This window comes from Bos indicus, chromosome 4, assembly GCF_029378745.1.
Source record: "Bos indicus isolate NIAB-ARS_2022 breed Sahiwal x Tharparkar chromosome 4, NIAB-ARS_B.indTharparkar_mat_pri_1.0, whole genome shotgun sequence".
Lineage (NCBI taxonomy): Eukaryota > Metazoa > Chordata > Mammalia > Artiodactyla > Bovidae > Bos > Bos indicus.
Window position 1 is genome coordinate 66,238,870 of NC_091763.1, and position 22,978 is coordinate 66,261,847.

At 43.1% G+C, this 22,978-nt stretch overlaps 1 protein-coding gene and 1 long non-coding RNA gene across 4 annotated transcripts in view; one reads left to right on the forward strand and one right to left on the reverse strand.

Annotated features, from left to right (window-relative positions):
* NOD1 (nucleotide binding oligomerization domain containing 1) overlaps positions 1–5,230 on the forward strand; it is an 89,804-nt gene extending 84,574 nt beyond the window's left edge. For all 3 annotated transcript variants that reach the window (XM_070787893.1, XM_019958815.2, XM_070787892.1), the window contains one exon: positions 4,153–5,230. In XM_070787893.1, the coding sequence (XP_070643994.1) occupies positions 4,153–4,225 (73 nt within the window). In that variant the 3' untranslated portion in view covers positions 4,226–5,230. The remainder of the gene's footprint in view (positions 1–4,152) is intronic.
* LOC139182723 (uncharacterized) lies at positions 3,860–8,352 on the reverse strand. Its single transcript, XR_011566259.1, has 3 exons — positions 7,586–8,352; positions 6,450–6,558; positions 3,860–4,388 (listed from the first exon to the last, which is right to left on the reverse strand). It is a non-coding gene; the product is annotated as an uncharacterized lncRNA (long non-coding RNA).
* Between the last annotated feature and the right edge of the window lie 14,626 nt (positions 8,353–22,978).

Sequence of the window (22,978 nt, forward strand, 5' to 3'; positions counted from 1 at the left end):
ACCCAGTTTTGTTCCTTTTTGTGTTTGAGTAATATTTCATTATATACCACATCTTCTTTATCCATTTGTCTGTTCATGGACATTTAGGCTATTTTAAGTAGTGCTGCAGTGAATACTGGAGCACATGTACCTTTTTGAATTGTTGTTTTCTCAGAGTATATGCCTAGGTGTAGGATTACTGGATCCTATGATAGTTTTTAGTTTTTTAAGGAACCTCCATACTGTTCTCCATAGTAGTTGTAGCAATTTACATTCCCACCAGCAATGCAAGAGGGTTCCCTTTTCTCCACATCCTCTCCAGCATTTATTATTTGTCGATTTCTTTTGATGATGGCCATTCTGACTTGTGTGAGGTAATACCTCATTGAAGTTTTGATTTGCATTTCTCTGAGTGATGTTGAGCATCTTTTCATGTGTGTTGGCCATCTGGAAAGGATTAATATCAAACAAGTCATCAAGATGGCCGAGTAAGAGGATGTGGAGCTCACCTCCCTCCACACACTGAAAATATATCTAAGTGTAGACCAAGTCTCATGGAAAACTGGAAACTGGCAGGAGAACTCCTATACAACCAAGGCTACAAGAAAGATTCCCATGTAATCAGGTAGGATGGGAGAAAAGAAGAATCAGGTGACGATGGCACCCCAGGGAAGGGACTAAGAGGAAAAGGAAGCCTGGGAAGTGAGCGGGTTGAACCACAGACTGGGTGTCCCAGTCCTGGGCTCCTGAGCAGAGGAGACAAGCCCCCTTGGCTGCTTGGAGAGCCACTATGACAGAGAGAAAGGCTGGAGTGTCTAGACTCCACTTGGGAGGAGTGTGTGGGTGCTTGCTTGCCACCAGATAGGGCAGAAAGAGGTCTGCCCGAGTGGCTGCCACCTCACTGTGCTCCCAAAGCCGCGCTGAGCAAACACCCCAGGCCCACTCACTCCACACCACAGATTGGTACTAGATCTAGAGAAGCCAAGTCCTGGCAGAAAACCTGAGCTAGGGACACAGACGTGGCCCCCAGGCGCCTGCCAGGTGGTTGCTAAAATAGCACTAACAAAGCAGCCCCGATGTCTGATGGCAACACAGCCGCTTCGGCCGTGATGCCATGACCCCCACTGCTAGCCAAGCAGATGCTCCAGCCTCTCCATGCCACAGCCCTGCTCTAGATCTGGCATGACCACAGTGGGAAGAAACATGACCTTGGGCTGCATGTGAGACACCTACACAGATGGTGCATCAGACCTCTGTAAATTCACAAGCTCCAGTGCAGGGAGAAGGGAAAACATACACATACAGAGAACAGAGCCAACTCTATAGCCCAAAGCTCAGGGCATTTGCTCCAGCAACTCCGGAGCAGCACCTGCCCTGTGTGATGGTCACTGAGCAGAGAGGAGGTCCCACATCACATCCTGTGCAGGTTCTAGCTCTTTCAGTTCTAGCCACACTCCATCAAGGTGATGGTGGCCAGCACACTCTGAAGAAGACATGGCTGGCATCCACAGACACTGGGCACACACAGTCTACATAGGGACACTCACATAAAAACACCTCTCCATGGCCACAATAGATTACTTTTTTCTTTTTCAGTGAATTTAGGTGAAATAGTTAAATAAAAGGAAAAAGCAGAGGAACTACTCCTAATTGAAAGAGCAAGAGAAACCCCCTGGAAAAAGTAATGAAATAGAGGTAATTGGTCTTTTTGGTAATTTTTATTACCAAAAAGCTGGTAATAAAAATGCTAACTGAATGAAGAAAGAAAACTGATCTAAGCACAGATCATTTTAACAAAAACTATAAAAGATCTAATCAAAAATTCAATTTCTGAGATAAAATTCACTGTAAAAGCAATAGCAGACTAAATGACACAAATCCAAATGATCTGAAAGATAAAATAATGGAAATCAATCAACATAGCAGACAGACAGAAAATGAAAAAAAATGCAAGCAACATAAAAGATCTATGGAATAATATAAAATGTGCCAATATCTGCTGTGTAAGGATTCCAGAAGGAGAAAAGAGAAGGGAATAAAACATGTATTTGAAGAAATTATGGCTGAAAACTTCCCAAACCTAAAGAAGGGAACAAATATCCAGGAACAGGAATAACAGAAGGTCCCATATAAGATGAACTCAAACAGAATCACACCAAGACATATCATAATTAAAATGGCAAAAGTTAAAGAATTCTAAAGGCAGCAAGAGAAAAACAGTCCTTTACAAGGAAATCCCCATCAGGCTATCAGTTGGTTTCTCTGCAGAAACCTTGCATGCCAGAAGAAGTGTTAATAGCATGATATATTCAAAGTCCTGAAAGGGAAAAATATCAACCTAGGATACTTAATCCCAGGAAGATTATCATTTAGAATATAAGAATTTCTCAGAGAAGCAGAAAGCAAAGAATTCACCATTACAAAACGTACCCTAAGAGAAACGTTGAAGAATCTTCTCTAAATGGAAAAGAATCTATAGCAAAGGGAAAATACCAATAGGAAAAGCAAATATATATTGAGGATTGAAGATCGCTTAAACCGGTACATGGATTAAAGATGAAAAAATTACAAAAATGACTATAACTATACTAAATGATAAAGGGATAAGCAGGGAGATATAAAATATGACATTAGGAATTATAAATGTAGCTCTAAGGTAAAATGGATAAAAGCAAAAATAAACAAATGGGACCTGATTAAACTTAAAAGCTTTTACATAGCAAAGGAAACCCCTGAAAAAATGAAAAGACAACCTGCAGAATGGGATAAAATATTTGCAAATGATGAAACTGGCATGGGATTAATGTCCAAAATATACGTAACAGCTCATACATCAAAAGAACAGCCCAATTAAAAAATGGGTAGAAGACCTGAATAGACGTTTTTCCAAAGACAATTTACAGATTCCCAACAGGCACATGAAAAGGTGCTCAACATTACTAATTATTAGAAAATGCAAATCTAAACCCAATGAGGTATCACTTCATACCTGTCAGAATGGCCACCGTCAAAGTCTACAGATACTAAATGCTGGAGAGGATATAGAGAAATGGGAACCCTTGTGCACTGTTGGTGGGAATGTAAATTGGTGCAGCCACTATGGAAAACAATATGGACGATTCTTAAACTAACAGTAGAACTACCGTGCTGCTGCTGCTGCTAAGTTGCTTCAGTCGTGTCTGACTCTGTGCGACCTCATAGACGGCAGCCCACCAGGCCTCCCATCCCTGGGATTCTCCAGGCAAGAACACTGGAGTGGGCTGCCATTTCCTTCTCCAATGCATGAAAGTGAAAAGTGAAAGTGAAGTCGCTCCGTCGTGTCCGACTCTAGTGACCCCATGGACTGCAGCCTACCAGGCTCCTCCGTCCATGGGATTTTCTAGGCAAAAGTACTGGAGTGGGGTGCCATTGCCTTCTCTGAGAACTACCATATGATCCAGCAATTGCACTCCTGGGTATATGTCCAGAAAAAGATAAAACACTAATTTGAAAAGATATATGTACCCCAGTGTTCACAGCAGCACTATTTACAATAGCCAGGACATGGAAGCAACCCAAGTGCTCATCAACAGATGACTGGGTTAATATGTGATAAACACACATGTATATGTACATATATATGTACACACACATGCATAATGGAATGTTACTCAGCCATAAAAAGAATGAAATACTGCTATTTACAAAGTGGATGGACCTAGAGAATATTATGCTAAAAGAAATAAGTCACAAAAAGACTATTATATCAGGTAGATGTGGAATCTAAAAAAATAATACACATGCTTGTATATATGCAAAACAGAAAGAGACTCACAGATATAGAAAATGAACTTATGGTTACCAAAAGGGTGAGGAACAAATCAGGGGGATGAGATTAACATATATACAAATTACTATATTATAAAATAATAAGAATATACTGTGTAGCACAGGAAAATTATACCCATTATCTTGTAATAACCTGTATTGAAAAATAATGTACAGAAATACTGAATCACCATGCTCTACACCTAAAATTAACACAATACTGTAAATCAACTATACTTCAGTTTTAAAAAAGAAAAAAGTGTTTGAATTTCCGGGCTGTGTGAAGCATGAGTGTGTGTTAGGAACACATGTTGGGACGGTGTATACAGTGGTCCCTCACTTACTTGTGTTCTTTTTCTCCAACAGCTTAAATGGAAACTTGATAAAGCCAGAGGAGGCCAAGGTCTTTGAAGATGAGAAGAGGATCATCTGTTTCTGAGGGGATGTTTTCTCGTGGGGGGTCTTGGACGCCTGTCTTGGATGGCGGCATCCAGGGTCTGCTGAGGTGGGACTTCTAGGAATCCAGTCTTCCTGATGCAGATCAAGTGGGATCTGGCAGAGATCCCTCTGACTGGCAGAGGCCCTGAGTGGCTGTTACAATTCTGCAGGAAAAGCATGAGCCATTTTAGTGACTGTAAACATTTTATAGAGAGATGTTAATGCATAGCCATGACTATGTAAAATCTGCACCCAGAGGAATGAGACTCAGAGCTCGAACAAATGCCTGCCCCAAGGCCAGGGGGAGCGCGTCAGTCACCGCCGTGTTCACTGAAGAGATGACGACGTGGTGCACAGTTGGTACCATGTTTCCTGGGGGGCAGAGGTGCTCAACAAAGGAAAGTATTTTGCCTGAAATATTGTCTTCCTCCTCAGTGCCTCCCCAAGTGTTGATACTATTCCCACCTCACTGTAGACACTGCGGGGGTGCAGTGTGGGGTTTTGACTCCTCCAAGGCTCGCTCTGTAGGGAGCTGGTGCCAAAGGAAGGACCCACCATGGGCTTTTGTCTTGGTCCTGGAGTCTCTGCTGACAAAGATGGCAGGATGCCCTCTTCACCAGTCTGAGGGACAGGGTGATGTCTGCATAATACTGAGGCTCCACTCAGGGCTTTTGTGAGATGGGCTCTGCCCCAGGAAGAAGAATCAGTACCATCCTCCAAAAGGAATAAAGGCCTGGCATGCCCTTGTGGCCATGGCATCCAAACTGGAGCTTCTCTCTCACCCTGTGGAGAAAGGGAAGTCTCCTCCCGCCCCTGAGCAGTTGTGAGGGTGGCTGTGTTGGAGGCAAGGCTCAGAGTCACTGAGAACTCAGCTGGGAGAGCATGTAGACCCCTGCCACCATGGTGGGCATGCAGTAGATGCTAAATGGGGGGAAGGAGGAGGTTTTACCAGATAACCTGTTTGTTTGCCAATTCATTTGTTAGTAAAATACTGAAACACTCATTATTTCTAATTGAGTTCAGTTCAGTTGCTCAGTCGTGTCCGACTCTTTGCAACCCCATGAACTGCAGCACGCCAGGCCTCCCTGTCCATCACCAACTCCTGGAGTTTACCCAAACTCATGTCCATTGAGTCAGTGATGCCATCCAACCATCTCATCCTCTGTCATCCCCTTCTCCTCCTGCCCTCAATCTTTCCCAGCATCAGGGTCTTTTCAAATGAGTCAGCTCTTTGCACCAGGTGGCCAAAGTATTAGAGTTTCAGCTTCAACATCAGTCCTTTCAATTGTCTGAGTCAGGGGTTTTAAAAAGGAAGTCGGCCAGGCAAGCACGCTGTGACCCCTTCAGAGGCATTTACTGCATTGGGTGGGGCCCCGGGGTGACATGCTGTGAGGAGAACCAGAGGCGGAACAGTCAGAAGCATCCTCAGTGTGATCCTTCACAAGTCCCTCCACCTACCAAGACAAGGAAGAAGGCAGAGAAAGCATCTGAGGCCTCTCCATCTGACCTCCCAGTCCACACAAGCGGCTTCTCGGAGGGAATAATTGAGTCCTTGGTGGCTGGGGCCAGGATATGCTGGCATAGCCAGATTTCATGGCCCTCACCACTGTTTCCTGATGGGCTGTCCCCTACCCTTCTCGGCTGTTCACTGCCAAGTAGAGGGCCAGGGTGGGCTTGTACCCACTGTGGCAAGAGGCACTGAGCTGACAGGTAAGTGGGTGGCCATTCAACAGTACCTTGGAGTTGTCAGAAGTCCAGCCTGGCTTTATACAGCACCCCCAGTTAAGGAGGGTATAATTCAACAAGTTAGCCCTGAAAGTTAGGGGGAAAATCCTGTACAGTCACATGGGAGCTATTCCCCTAAGGTCCTGGCCACCCCAGATTTGGGTATCTGCCTAACAGTCACTACCGCCACCCCCACCCAAGGGAGGACCTCTCTTCCAGAATATCTGAGCAGCAGATATGCCCAGATCACATAAAGGAATGAGCGCTTGGTGAGCTGAAGGCCAAGGGTGCTTAGAACAGCCTTCAGACTTGCCAAGTCAGAGAACCACACTTCCCAGCTGACAGAATTATATTTTTTTATAAGCTTCTAAAACTAAACTTTCAAGATTCTAAAGTGAACCCAGATACTACCAAATATTACTACTTTTAGAGACTATGAAAATTAAAACTGTTGCCTCTAAGGGAAACTGAATTTGTGTGGTATTGGGTTAAATTCTAACCTGTAAATACTTTGGTCTTCCAGATGACAAATGATGGATTTTCTTACAAAAGTGAAATTAGACTCCTAATTTGTTGGAAAGGTTCTCCACTGTCCATAGGTGAACTTCTCTGCAGAAAAATGGAGAAATCAAGAAAAAGATAATAGAAAATTGGAGGTGGGGGAAGAATTCCACAAACTTAGGATACAACTGTTTCTACAGGACATGTTAGTTGATTTCAGGAAAGAAACCACAGCTTCCGTGTTTCAGATCTACATGTTGACTTGGAACTTATAAAATAAGCCATGTAAAATCACTGTGGGGCTTTGGGCCACATCTTAAGACTGTCAGAATTTCAATTTCTACCTTGAAAACGGAAATCCCAGAGTACTGACTTGCAAAGTTGTTATGAGGATTAAATGAGCTGCTGCATGGAGATCAGCACAACGCTGGTGCAGGATCTATGCTCAATGAAAGTGAAACTCGCTCAGTCATGTCTGACTCTTTGTGACCCAATTCTCCAGGCCAGAATACTGGAGTGGTTAGCCCTTCCCTTCTCCAGGGCATCTTCCCAACCCAGGGATCAAACCCAGGTCTCCCGCACTGCAGACGGATTCTTTACCAGCTGAGCCACAAGGGAAACCCAGAATATTGGAGTGGGTAGCCTATCCCTTCTCCAGTGGATCTTCCTGAGCCAGGAATCGAACCAGGGTCTCCTGCACTGCAGGTGGATTCTTTACCAACTGAGCTATCAGGGAAGCCCCCAGTGGTCAATACACAGTATGATAACTTGGATTTGATCCCTAGATCAGGAAGATCCCCTAGAGAAGAAATGGTAACCCACTCCAGTATTCTTGCCTGGGAAATCCCACGGACAGAGGGTCCTAGAGGGCTATAGTCCGTGGGGTCCCAAAGTGTCAGACATGACTTAGCGACTAAACAACAACAATTATAAAACCAGTGTTTCTCATTTCTGCTCACAGTGGCATCCCCCGGTATCCCCTTGACACTCTTAGGCTTAGGAAACGTCCCAACAAGGTCAAATATAGCACTAGAAGTTCTCAAATTCAAGTCTAGAAGCATTCAACATTGAGCTTCCTGCAGTATCCTGACTCCTTCAGTGAAAAGTCACAGCCATGAGTTGTCATCATTCTTACCATTTACGTGTCACTCACTGAACAGAGGGAGGCGCATCCACGTCTTCACTGCACAGTAAGAACAGAGCGAAGTTGGCACCACCCCACAAAGCCAGGCCTGCCAGCCTTTGCCAGGTGTCCCTTTCAGCTCCCCAACTGGGAAGGCACATTTGGCTCGCTGGTGTTTTGGTCCACTTCCAGGGGTGACACATGTCTATTTCCAGTAACTAATTGCTCACTTACAGGAATAAAAATCCTTGCTCTGGACCTGAAAGGCAAAAGCATGACCATCATCTCAGGTCCATAGAGAGGCATTTTAATGAAAAGCGGAATTAGCTGGTAAGGAGGCCAAAGCCCATGTTGTCGCACAGATGGGCTGGCAGCAGAGCTACAGGGCCCAGGGGCCGTCCCAGCAGGATTCTCACAGACTTCAAGCTGAATTAACTGCACCCAGACCAGCTTAAAACTCTTTCAGAAGCACTAAGCACTAAAAAGATTGTAGGCCCCCAGTGATGTGTAATGAAATGAATGAATGAGTAATAAAAAAAAGATTTTAAACCACAGTAAATTATAAAATAAGTTCAAGGATGCTAAACAAGTTTCTGATTTTCCCCACGCCTACTTAGGTGCTTTTTGGGGCAAATAACAAATATCAAAATAACTTGATTTTTTTTTTCCTTGACAGTGTCCTCTCTGTCACATTTGTATTACAAAAGCAGTATCACAATATTAAAATTTTTTAAACAATGCTTCAGTTCAGTCTCTCAGTCTTGTCCAACTCTTAGTGACCCCATGAATCGCAGCACGCCAGGCCTCCCTGTCCATCACCAACTCCCGGAGTTCGGCCAGACTCACGTGCATCGAGTCAGCAATGCCATCCAGCCATCTCATCCTCTGTCGTCCCCCTCTCCTCCTGCCCCCAATCCCTCCCAGCATCAGAGTCTTTTCCAATGAGCCAACTCTTCGCATGAGGTGGCCAGCGTACTGGAGTTTCAGCTTCAGTATCAGTCCTTCCACTGAACACGCCCTGGGATTTCTTTGGAAGGAATGATGCTAATGCTGAAACTCTAGTACGTTGGCCACCTCATGAGAAGAGTTGACTCATTGGAAAAGACCCTGATACTGGGACGGATTGCGGGCAGGAGGGAAAGGGGACAACAGAGGATGAGATGGCTGGATGGCATCACTGACTCGATGCAAATGAGTCTGGGTGAACTCCGGGAGTTGGTGATGGACAGGGAGGCCTGGCGTGCTGCGATTCATGGGGTCACAAAGAGTTGGACAAGACTGAGAGACTGAACTGAACTGAATGAATACCCAGGACTGATCTCCTTTAGGATGGACTGGTTGGATCTCCTTGCAGTCCAAGGGACTCTCAAAAGGCTTCTCCAACACCACAGTTCAAAAGCATCAATTCTTCGGTGCTCAGCTTTCTTCACAGTCCAACTCTCACATCCATACATGACCACTGGAAAAACCATAGCCTTGACTAGACAGACCCTTGTTGGCAAAGTAGTATCTCTGATTTTTAATATGCTATCTAGGTTGGTCATAACTCCTTCCAAGGAGTAAGCGTCTTTTAATTTCATGGCTGCAGTCACCATTTGCAGTGATTTTGGAGCCCCCCAAAATAAAGTCTGACACTGTTTCCACTGTTTTCCCATCTATTTGCCATGAAGTGATGGGACCAGATGCCATAATCTTCGTTTTCTGAACGTTGAGCTTTAAGCCAACTTTTTCACTCTCCTCTTTCACTTTCATCAAGATCTTGGCTTTTTAGTTCCTCTTCACTTTCTGCCATAAGGGTGGTGTCATCTGCATATCTGAGGTTATTGATATTTCTCCTGGTAATCTTGATTCCAGCTTGTGCTTCTTCCAGCCCAGAGTTTCTCATGATGTACTCTGCATAGAAGTTAAATAAGCAGGGTGACAATATACAGCCTTGAGGTACTCCTTTTCCTATTTGGAACCAGTCTGTTGTTCCATGTCCAGTTCTAACTGTTGCTAACTGTTGCTTCCTGAGCCAAAGATGGAGAAGCTCTATACAGTCAGCAAAAACAAGACCGGAAGCAGACTGTGGCTCAGATCATGAACTCCTTATTGCCAAATTCAGACTTAAATTGAAGAAAGTAGGGTAAACCACTAGACCATTCAGGTATGACCTAAATCAAATCCCTTATGAATATACAGTGGAAGTGAGAAATAGATTTAAGGGACTAGATCTGATAGACAGAGTACCTGATGAACTATGGACAGAAGTTCATGACATTGTACAGGAGACAGGGATCAAGACCATCCCCATGGAAAAGAAATGCCAAAAAGCAAAATGGCTGTATGAGGAGGCCTTACAAATAGCTGTGAAAAGAAGAGAAGTGAAAAGCAAAGGAGAAAAGGAAAGATATTCCCATTTGAATGCAGAGTTCCAAAGAATAGCAACAAGAGATAAGAAAGCCTTCCTCAGCGATCAATGCAAAGGAATAGAGGAAAACAACAGAATGGGAAAGACTAGAGATCTCTTCAAGAAAATCAGAGATACCAAAGGAACATTTCATGCAAAGATGGGCTCAATAAAGAAGAGAAATGGTAGGGACCTAACAGAAGCAGAAGATATTAAGAAGAGGTGACAAGAATACACAGAAGAACTGTACAAAAAAGATCTTCATGGCCAAGATAATCACGATGGTGTGATCACTCACCTAGAGCCAGAGATCCTGGAATGTGAAGTCAAGTGTGCCTTAGAAAGCATCACTACAAACAAAGCTAGTGGAGGTGATGGAATTCCAGTTGAGCTATTTCAAATCCTAAAAGATGATGCTGTGAAAGTGCTGAACTCAGTATGCAAGGAAATTTGGAAAACTCAGCAGTGGCCATAGGACTGGAAAAGGTCAGTTTTCATTCCAATCCCAAAGAAAGGCAATGCCAAAGAATGCTCAAACTACCACACAATTGCACTCATCTCACACACTAGGAAAGTAATGCTCAAAATTCTCCAAGCCAGGCTTCAGCAATACGTGAACCGTGAACTTCCAGATGTTCAAGCTGGTTTTAGAAAAGGCAGAGGAACCAGAGATCAAATTGCCAACATCTGCTGGATCATCGAAAAACAGAGTTCCAGAAAAACATCTATTTCTGTTTTATTGAGTATGCCAAAGCCTTTGACTGTGTGGATCACAATAAACTGAAAAAAATGCTTATAATAATGCTAATAACAACTTAATTTTTGCATATCATTTTTCCATATTTTGCCTACATGGAGACTTTTATTATGGTAAAATACATGTAATATACAATTTATCATCTTAATCATTTTTATACATTTCAGTGGTATAGACACATTCATATGTTGTGTAATCACCAATGCCCATCTCCAGAATTACTCGTGTAAAACTGAAACTCTATGCTCATTAAACAATAATTCCCCCTGCCTCCACTCCTGGCAACCACCTACTACTTTCTTTCTCTCTGATTTTGACTACTCTAGTTCCCTCACATAAGTGAAGCCATACAGTCTTTCTGTGACTCTTTATTTCACTTAGCATGATGTCCTCAAAGTTCATCCATGTCAGAATTTCCCTTTTTAGGGTTGACTATTTTGACATCTTTTTATATAGTTATAATCACAGTCAAGGCTGTTATATTGTCACCCTGCTTATTTAACTTATATGCAGAGTACATCGTGAGAAACGCTGGGCTGGAAGAAGCACAAGCTGGAATCAAGACTGCCAGGAGAAATATCAATAACCTCAGATATGCAGATGACACCACCCTTATGGCAGAAAGTGAAGAGGAACTAAAAAGCCAAGATCTTGATGAAAGTGAAAGAGGAGAGTGAAAAAGTTGGCTTAAAGCTCAACGTTCAGAAAACGAAGATTATGGCATCTGGTCCCATCACTTCATGGCAAATAGATGGGGAAACAGTGGAAGCAGTGTCAGACTTTATTTTGGGGGGCTCCAAAATCACTGCAAATGGTAACTGCAGCCATGAAATTAAAAGACACTTACTCCTTGGAAGAAAAGTTATGACCAACCTAGATAGCATACTGAAAAGCAGAGACATTACTTTGCCAACAAAGGTCTGTCTAGTCAAGGCTATGGTTTTTCCTGTGGTCATGTATGGATGTGAGAGTTGGACTATGAAGAAAGCTGAGTGCCAAAGAATTGATGCTTTTGAACTGTGGTGTTGGAGAAGCCTCTTGAGAGTCCCTTGGACTGCAAGGAGATCCAATCAGTCCATTCTAAAGGAGATCAGCCCTGGGATTTCTTTGGAAGGAATGATGCTAAAGCTGAAACTCCAGTACTTTGGCCACCTCATGCGAAGAGTTGACTCAGTGGAAAAGACTCTGATGCTGGGAGGGATTGGGGGCAGGAGGAGAAGGGGACTACAGAGGATGAGATGGCTGGATGGCATTACCGACTCGATGGACGTGAGTTTGAGTGAACTCCGGGAGTTGGTGATGGACAGGGAGGCCTGGCATGCTGCGATTCATGGGGTCGCAAAGAGTCGGACACGACTGAGCGACTGAACTGAACTGAATCACAGTGAACATTTATAATTTATTTAATTTTCCCAGTTATTAATCTTTATAATTATCATCTGTATTCTATTGGTATGTTAATTTGCTTAATTATGTCCCAAGTGTTAGACATTCAGGTGTCCAGACTGGCTGTAGGGATGATTATTATAGACATTTCTATGGAAGTAAAAAAGTTTCTTTAGGATTATTTCTTTGGAGTGGGATTAGCAAGTCAAAGATTCTTGCTGTAAATTTTTATTATTTTTTTCAATCTACATGAATCCATCAGGTTTAGGAGTCTAATAAATGGTTTGGAAGGGGGTGGAAGTTAGAGAACAATGTGCTATCTCCTTTGAATAGGAATGGGACTCCCTGCCTTGGACCTGTGCCTTGGCACCCAGGCCCTGCCCACACACACAGGGATGTTACCACCACAGACAGACCCTGGTAATACCTGCAGCTGCAGGGACTCACGAGTGGCCCTTACATTGGCATCTGTTCTCAAGTGGCACTAAGACAGTCACTTATAACTGAGTAAGTGTATCTTCAAAATCAGTTTTCCTTGATTTTAAACGTGTATGTGTGTATGTGTCTCTACTTTGTCTAAACAAACAGTCTGACTGATTCCATTAGCACTGGGTCAAGTGTAACTAATTCTTCCCAAGACCCCTATGAAGCGGGGATAACTTCCTGAGTGAAGAAAATGAGGACTAGTGAATTTGCATATGTATATCAAATTACTAATGAGAATGTGTATAAAAATGGGGGGCTGGGGGCGGATTTCCCTTCAGGAAAGGGATTTTCCTTTCCTGTAGAAGGTTGGACTTGGTAATAGCTAAGATTTTGAGCTCACTTAGTTCAGCCTTCTTACCATGCCAGTGAGGACACTGGCTCAGAGAGCAAAAGTGACTTGCTCAAGGTCACACACATTATCTGTAGAGCAAGACTAGAACACAGGTCTTCTGGCTGGCTTTATTTTCCCTCTGTTTAGACAGTTTGTGACCTCCAGTTCATTCTCCAGTTGACTTTTTTTTTTTGTCAAGCCTATTAAACCTGATCCGAATTCACTAGGGCAAGTTAAACAAAATGAACTCTGCTCCCCAAGGACTTAGGTGGGGTGTCTTTAGTGTTGCTCTGGGAAGCCTGGTCTTATTTTCATATACCAATGATGCAAAAAGCTCCAAGACTCGGACTCCTGTTTTCAAGTCTCACTGACTGACAGTCTCAAGGCGAGGAACACCCTGGAGAATGTCGGGTGACCCACATCTGACTCTTCAAAGCCCACACATCCTCTGCCAGCCACAACCATGGGACTGGACCAAAGGAGGTGGGTGTATTCCAGAGAGCTGGAGAAGCTTCGTACTGGGATGATCTCCATCACAAGAGGGCAGCATGTATCCAACGATTAGTCCATTACGTAAGTGGCCTGAAGGATTCAACTGTGTAGGGGGTGCGGATACTGATCCCGTGTTCTACTTACATAAAAATCCAAAGTACATGGTGTTAACAGCAATTTCATTGTCAGTGCATTCATCCATGACTTCAAAGACACTGTTAAATTAGGGAGAGAAACAGCAGAGTTACAGCCAGTTTTGTGGGTACTGAGGGTCTGGGTTCAAATTCCAGGGCTACCAGGACTTGTGTGACCTTGGACAATGACTTAGCTTTTCTGTACTTGAGCTTTCCATCTGTAGTAGTACTGCTCCCTTTGCAGGGCTGTTTGGTTACGAGGAGTAAATCAATAAGTATTTTTATAAAGCACTTAAAACAGTGTCTGACATGTTGTAGGGCCCTAGAAGTAGCAACATTTGTTATCTAATCACACCTTTTCCCTCTGCTGCTGCTGCTGCTAAGTCACTTCAGTCGTGTCCGACTCTGTTCAACCCCATAGACGGCAGCCCACCAGGCTCCCCCGTCCCTGGGATTCTCCAGGCAAGAACAGTGGAGTGGGTTGCCATTTCCTTCTCCAATGCATGAAAGTGAAAAGTGAAGTCGCTCAGTCGTGTCCAATTCCTAGCTACCCTATGGACTGCAGCCCACCAGGCTCCTCCATCCATGGGATTTTCCAGACAAGAGTACTGGAGTGGGGTAGCATGACCTTATGATGCATGAGCATCAGAGATAGGGCAAAAGAGGGAGCAGTGCTAAGCCATCCTTCCCCACCTTGAGAGCCCCTCTGAAACAACATTGCCATTTTCGAACTGACATCAGAGTCTAGACTTGTAAGCAGCTCAGAAACCAGAAGCCGGAGGCTGAATACCTATGGGATAAGAACTAAGCTTCCCAGGTGGCATGAGCGAGAAAGAACCCTCCTGACAATGCAGGCAGACCTAAGAGATGCCAGTTCGATCCCTGGGTTGGGAAGATCCCCTGGAGGAGGGCACAGCAACCCACTCTTCTTGTCTGGAGAACCCCATGGACAGAGGAGCCTGGTGGGCTCTGGTCCATAGGATCACAAAGAGCTGGACATGACTGAAGTGACTTAGCCCGCACGTAAGAACAAAGCATCTTGACATACCTGACACTGTCTCCATTTTTATTAAGGAGCTGCCTGTCCAGGTCCTATTCAGAAGCAGGGATTAAGAAAGCTAAAAGTCTATTTGCATTTTAATTTGATTTCACAGACGTTAGAGTGAATTATCTGGCGTTCTACACTGAATCCATATGGCTGAAGGTCATTTCTGTCTTTGATGTCAGCATGTGGTTCTGTGTTTCTACCATTCTTTTCACCCACTTGGTTGACATTGCTACTGATCCCCTGGCCTCCAGCAGAAATGAATAATGGCAGTCTTGAGAGCTAGCAGGAGAGAATAGTGATGGAGGGAGGTCAGAGCAGAAGGAGCATGGAAGGTAGGTAGGTTAGCCACTGGAATCCTGACTCCCATCCTGATTCATACCCTCCTATTGCTGTGTCTTGTCCAGGAGCTGGCCATATGTGCCAGGACCCATCAGCCTGGCATCTTGGGCACCGCATTTGTACGGAGCCAGCAACTCATCACCTACTGAGCAGCTCCAGGGAATGGCCCAGCTGCCCACCGCTGCTTTTAGATCTCCCAGTGGGTACTCACCAGACAATGTGTGAGATCTTTTTCCTTCTGCTGAGTCAACACATATTCCCAAAAGGAGGGCCTATTGGTGGTCAACATTATACTTCCATCTGAATCATCTAGTCCAGTTTTCTCAACTTTTTTTTCATTATCACCCCTGTAAAGAGAATTGTAAGACATTTTTACCTAATCCCCTCTTCCACCATAAAACTCTTAATACCACAAATATACTGTATTTCTGTTTAGGTACCCTGACCCTGCAGGACATTGAATAGCTAAACTCTTTTTTCCCCCCAAGAACCAACTTTTACCCCCTTAGGGGTGATATCCCTCCTGTTGATAGACAAACCCTAGATAATTCTTGTCACCTTTGTCTATTCCAAGAACCCCTCTGTCAACGTAAAGGCTGTTGGCCTTTCTACACATTATTCAGTGTCTAATTCAAGAAATCTTAATAGGTATAAATTTAATTTTCTCATTCATTCTTTTCACTCTTTTATCTGTCCTGAAAATAATTTTATTCTATGTGCAAAAACTATGCTTGTTACTTTGTAAAAGGGGAACAATCCATCCCAACAGGGACAATTACAGTCTGAAGCATTCTGGCACCAGCGGCTTCAGAGATGAACTTCCATGGCACGTCCACAGTGACCGCTGGCAGGCTCTGCGTAGACCTTGAGGCCGACCAAATGTGCCTTTGCTCTTACCCACTTCTCATTCTCACTTCCTGGTTCCCCCACCGTCACATCCTCTCCAAGAAACCCAGGAATATCCAGAATTCCCCCTCTGAAACAGAGAACCCAGGCCTCTGCCCACCCCAGGCTGCAGACCTCCCACATCAACCCTCCCCACGCACTACTGCTAAACTCAGCTAAATATTAGAACAGTACGTGGATTCAAGTAATTCAGAATAAAATGGAACTAATAGGATTACCTCTGTCAGATGGTTTACATTTCAGAAGAGAAGCTGGCAGTTCAAAATACTCTCCAATGAGACACATAAGCCCAGAGAAACTTCAGATCAAATTAACATTCACGTTCTCTCAGCTGTCTCCCCCCACGATCCCAGAATGAATCCAGCAACACGGTTGGCTCTTCAGGTCTGATCCCTGCAGTATCTTGGGAGAACTGAGAAAGTCCGTCTGTCTGTCCATCCATCCATCTCACAAATATTGAACACTTACTTCATGCAAAGCACTATGGAACTGCTAGGACTACAATGCTCAGTGTCATGTCTGGGACTGGATTTTGGCCTACTCACAAGTTAGAAGTCAGACACTGTTTCATGGAAGCTAGCATGAGACCTGAGACTGCTGGGTCAAAGACAGAGTACTTTATTATTGACAGGACAACAGATAGCCAATGATGAATAAAGAGGTCTCAATAAGGAGATTATATTGCTGCTGAATGTTTTTGTAAGTCAAAGTAAATGCCCATGGATTTAGTGACACAGAGGTTATGGGTCACCTTAGTAACAGCCATTTTGTTAAACTGGCAACAGGGAAGCCACTGGAGTGGACTGAGAAATAACTGGAAGAGGAAAATATCTTTCCAGAAATATGTGAAGCAGAAAGACAGGACGGTGGCTCAAAGGGGATATGGAGTCTAGGGAGGGTTCCCTCGTCTGACTTCAGATGAAAGTGTTAGTCACTCAGTCGTGTCTGACTCTTTGCGACCCCACAGACTGTAGCCTGCCAGGCTCCCCTGTCCATACAATTCTCCAGGCAAGAATACTGGAGTGTGTTGCTATTTCCTTCTCCAGGGGATCTTCCTTCTCCAGGATCAAACCCGTGTTTCCCATATTGCAGGCAGATTCTTTACCATCTGAGCCACCAGGGAAGCCTAACTTAAGATGAGAAGGAGCTAAATGTGCATGGAAAAGATGGAATGGGAGGGAAAGGTGAGTACTAGAGAAATAAGGAATAAGAGAGAATGCATGGCTCCTGAGAAGGCAAGGAGGCTGGGATCTCCAGCACAGGTGACAGACTGGCCTCACACGGGAAGAAGGGCTGTGCCATTTCAAGAGTAAGTTAAGAAGACAGTGCAGACAAGGTGGGCTCGTGAGGTTAGGGTAAGGTGTTGATGCCATGGTCGACATCCAGGGTTAATGCAAGATTTTACTGTTAAACAATCATCTCTTCAGAAGGTAACAGGAAAGCAAAAACAGAGTAGAATATATTTCTTCTAAATGTGGAAACCTTTTTCAGGAATAGTTTTGCTCATTTCAATTCCTTTGTGTTGAAAAAAAAAAAAAGGTATTAAGTAAGAAGCATTTGCAATCTTCCCTCAAATACCTGTCCTCAGGAGGAAGGCTGCAGGGCCCCTCATTGCCGAACAGAAAAGAAGTGAAGGACACCAGGAGGATAGTACCATTATGGCAAATTCCTACAGAAAGCTCTCAAGATACTAGGCCCTCTTCTAATTATTTATAGATACTCATTGTTTCTTCACTCCTCACAACCATTTGGAGGAGCCACAGAGAGTTTAAAAGTCATTTGCCCAAGGTCACACAGTAAGAGAGACGGCAGATATTCCAACACAGGCAGTCTGGCTCCAGAGCTGTATGTTTACCACTTACACTGGCAACGCTGCTGCTAGTCGTGAGGACGTAACAAGGAGAGACCTGTAGATGAGCAGAGACAAGAGGCCCTCATGGGAGAGACTGGGGAGAGAATCTGGGGGAGATAAGAGGAAGCAAGGAGGAATGAAAAGAAAATGGGATGCTGAGAGAACTGGGGAGAGAATGTCCATCCTCCACATTTTACCAGGAAAGGTCTCAAACCTACAGAAAACCTGAAATAAGAAATGAACACTCATATCCTACATAGATTGACAAGTGTTAACATTTTATCATATTTGTTTAACCTTATTATATTTTCAACATAATTTTCCCATTTGCTATAGCATTTGAAAGTAACTTATATACATCTTGAAACTTTTATGTCGAGGCTTCAGCTTGCATCTCCTAATAGGCAATCTCCTACAAACCTGAGTTTCTGATGTATTGGTAAATATTTCATTCTCATAGGTCTGAAGAGTAATTAAAAATATTAAATTGTCAATTATACCTCAAGAAACCTAAAATTAAAAAAAAAAATCATTATGACTTCTTCTAACCGGCTAGGCACTGAACTAAGGGTTTTTTTTTTTTTTAATATACTTTATCTCATTTAATCTCATAAAAATCCTATGAGTTACTTTGTGGTAATTATCCCCATTTTATAGATGCAAAAACTGAGGCACTGTGTAGTTAAATTGCCCAGGGTCACACAACCAGCTGAAATGATAGGATATGACCCTGGACATTCTGGCTCCAGAACTCAGGGCCTTAACCACTGTATTGATATCATCACGGAGGCAAAGCATGCAGAGTACTTTACCCTGAGCAGAGAGGAAAGCATTCTGCCCTCACAGGTGGCTCAGTGTGGCCTAATAAAGCAAAAGGTAAAAGAAAGTGAGGAAGTACTGAACTTCTAACTTTTTTATTTACATGTGACCCTAAATAAGGGTGAATCTAAAGATTAAAGAGTTAAAAGATCTAAATTAAAAATCTAGCAATTAAAGATTGCTTCACAGTATGGATTTGGTTACAAATCCATAGGCTCTTGATAAACTGAATTCATAAAACATCGGGTAAATTTAGGCCATAAACTACAACATCATCGTTATAGTGCCAGTGCTACTAACCTGAACGTATCACGTATTGGCAAATATTTCATTTTTCATATAGACCCGAAATGTAATTTTAAAACAAAATCATTATAATTTTTATTAAAACCAACCCTGCTATTACAACTTGATTCAGAGGTTATGAATACAGCTTAAAGCTGGAATCTCTTATCAAATGTGTGGCTGAGCTGTTGTACACATGTACACGATTTGCCTACTTCGCACATGAGTACTATAGCATGTCTGGAGAGTGCGTGCACTGAGCACTCCCCAATAAATCACATTTCCCTCCACCTATGTGGCTTGCATTGGATACTGCTAAATTGGCAAACACATGCAAGTAGAAGCCTTAAAGGTACTTGCAGATTGGGGCTTGCCCCCTCTCGCTGCTGAGAATGCTTCCACCACCATGTGAATTACTCCAGGCAAACCTGCTGGAGACATGTGGTCCAGCCAGCAGCCAGCTCTAGCTCTTATCTCAGGACACATGAGTCAGGCCACGCTAGACCAGTCAGCCCCCAGCTGACCCACCTGCTGGCTGCAGCTGCGTGAACAAGTATAGGCAAGAGCCTAAGTTTCTAATTCACAGAATCATGAGTGAAGACTGTGGGTTTTAAGCCACTAAAACTTTGAGGTGGGTTGTTACCCACAAAAGCATAATTGAAACAGTCCATAAAAATTAAGGGAGGCTAACTACTGTAATAAATAGACCCCTAAATACATAATGGCTTAAATAAGCAGAAATTTATCTCCTTCTCATATAAACAGTTTATAGAGGTTTGAGATTGGTGGCAGGGACCTCTGTCAGGGACCCAGGCTGTCAGTTTTTGCCATCATCAATGTGTGGTTTCCAAGGTCATTTTAGGCACCATAAACTATTAATAGATGGCAGAAGCAGAGCACAAAGGACGGGAAACGGAACATTTTATTGGGCCTGGCCATGAAATAGGGTCTATCTCTTCTGTTCACATGCTGTAGGTAGAACCCAACCATGTGGCTAAGCCCAACTGCAATGAAGGAATCTAGTCATGTGCCTAGCAACAGGAGGAAGTGGTTTGATGGACAACTCACAGCTTGATGCTACAGAACTGTGTTTGCTTTTTAGGAGATAAAAATTACGCCCGTCAGGTCCAGTATGGCAGACTGAAAACAGACTAAAAATTAGAAAGATCTGAGTAGGGTTTGGGTTCCATACCTATCAATTACATATAACCTGAGCAAATGACCTAATCCATGTAAATTTTCATTTCTTCCTCCAAAAAATAGGGAAATAACCATCTTCAGTGGGTTATTGTGAGGCTTAAATGCCAAGTACAGGGTACAGTGTCTGGTGTGTGATAGGCATTCAATAAATGGGAGCTGATAGCATTATTATTATACCTAAACTGAGTGGTGTAAGAAATCAAAGAGCATGGAGAGAAATCAAGAGTAACATCAAGTTATTCAGACAGCAGTAGGATTGTCAACAACAGTTTCAAGTGTAAGTCAAGAAAGTCTACTGAAGCAGTCTTATCACAAAAAGAAGGGTTTATTTAAAAGGATAGAAAGACAAGTTGTAACTCTCAACATCAAAGACAGATCTGCTAAACTGAAACCTCTTCCAGGACTAGATTAACCAAGCCGTCACACTGTGAGGAGGCCAGACAGCTACATGGACACGCTGTGTGTAGATGCTCTGGCACACAGCCCCAGCGGAGGCCCCAACCAACGGCCAACATCATCCACCAGAGGCCACAGAGCATTCAGTGGACTCCAGCCGCAGTCAGCGGAGAACCTGCCAGCACCAGCTAACAGTGCGTGGAACACGGATGAGCTGTCTCTGCCAGTCCCAGGCCAACCGCAGACATGTGATTAAAATAAAATCATTATCGTAAGCCACTAAGGGGTGCTCCACTCGGCAAAAATAGCTGGAAGAATAAATACGACAAATTAGTAAGGCTTTTGACTTCTTGTACGTGGTGAAATGGTAAGTAAAATGTCAAATGAATATGAATAAAACATATTATTTTGAAGCAATCAGGAGGTATGGATTTGATCTGTATGTAGCAGCATAAATGGATCTCAAAAATACAGTAAAAATTATCACGATGATACACAATGAACATTTACTTACACTTTATGAATGCACTCAAAGCAATCCTATGTATCTTTCAAAGATTCATATTAACTAATTAAACATATAGAAGGTACTTCAGAAGGACACATATTAAATACTACGTTGTATGTCTTATGGGAGTGCAAATGGGGATAAAGAGAAAACAACAACAACAATGAAAAGAGAGTGTCACATAATTACTAAACTTATTTCACATTTCCTTTGGGCACAGCTAAAACCTACTTCCCATCCTCTTAGCTGTAGCCACATGACTGTGTCCTAACCAATGGCATGTAGGCAGAAGTGATAAATGCGGTCTCCAGGCCGGACTCCTAGAAAAGGAAGAAGTCTTGGCAAGTAGTAGAAAGGCTGCAACAGCCCCACCTAAACATAAACAATGGTCATAATATATCAACAACAATATATCAATGATCAGACGAGGCAGCTCGGTGAAGACAGTGGACCCAGACAGGGCAGAACCACTCAGCAGGCACATCTCAAACAAGAGATGAGACATTCTGCAACTACATTCTGCATAAAGTAATTATGCACCTCCTGTTTCTGACATGACTTTTCTTTTTGTCAATAACTCTATCTCTGCTTTACATGTATCGCCTCCTAGATAAAATTACCAAGGTATTCAATTACTGAGCAGCCCCAAGCTCCTGACAGCACCCACATCACTACCAGCCTCCATTTTGTTAACCCGTCTTTGAATCACCCAGCACCAGTCCAGACCTGTAAGTTTGTTCCAACTCTCTTACAAGGATGCCCTTCAGGTCCTCACCTAGCTAAAGAAACTTCACTTTGCTCTCAGTTGTGGTCACAGTGGTCTGTGATTGGTCAGTTATGACAAGAATGGAGCTTCCTGAATCTAGTTTAGACCCTTCTCTGTCACAAACCATGCTTGACTTGTAAATCAGGAACGAATCTGAAACCCCTTGAATCTCCATAGTCTCTAGGTTGTCCTTTACAAGAGGACTGCTGCTGAAATGAGAGCTCCAAATAATTTGTTGAGCCCTTCAACATTAGGTTTATACTCGGTTCCTAGGACTTCTGAATTCTGATCATCTTATACTGCTCTTTGGTAAAATTTGGCTGCTAAGCATTTAACTCAGCATTCCTATTTATCCGCCCAGTTGTCTACTTTCTTGACAATCACTCCTTTATAAAAGGAAAGACTACAGTGAGGGAGACAGACCAGACGGCTTGTGAGTGAGGCTGGTGCTGATAGCTTCTAAGTTCGGAAAGTCTCATCTCATCAGCTCTGGATCCTTGGAATAAACTCTGCCTTGGGTCACTGTATTACTTGAGTCCTTTCTAGTTTCTGGTGGTTGTTGCAATCTTTGGTTTTCCTTACCTTATAGTTCCAGCTCTCCAGTCTCTGCCGCTGTTATTACATGGCCTACTTCCCTCTTCGTGCATCTCCAGACCTCTCTCTCCATCGAACGACACGTCACTGGATTCAGGGCCCACCCTAATTCAGTATGACCTCATTTTAACTTCGCCCTATTTCCAAATAAACTCACATTCACAGGTACCTGGAGTTTAGACTTCAACATGGCTTTCTGGTAGACAATTTAACCCACAACAGTCACCTTTCAAGGTATTTTAAGACTTACTTTTTATAGTTGTGTCTTCTTAGAGCTGTTTGTTTTTTTTTTCTTCAAATAGTCCTCACCTGCAATCTGGTCTTTGACAGAACTGGAGACATAGTTACAAAAGCACATTATCAATGCAATAATCCTCATGAGAATTTTTTAGTCTAAGTTTGCACTCCCTAATAAGGCCAAAAATTTTTTCTTCATGATACCTCTTATATTGCTAAACTATGCACACATTTCTTCAAGGTGCATAATTTTATCAAAGACAATTAGGATTGCAGTGGTCACTTTGGAGAAATCTGACACGAGCAATGTTGTTCATCTGACAGGCACTTTAGCACAAAAAGGGAACAAGATTCCAACTAACCAATGATCAGTTTCTACATTCCATTTGAAGTGACATAATGCTGATACTGGTAAACTGTTATATACATTATATATGCAAATGCAGGATAACCACTTAAAAATTGTACAAAGAGATGAAC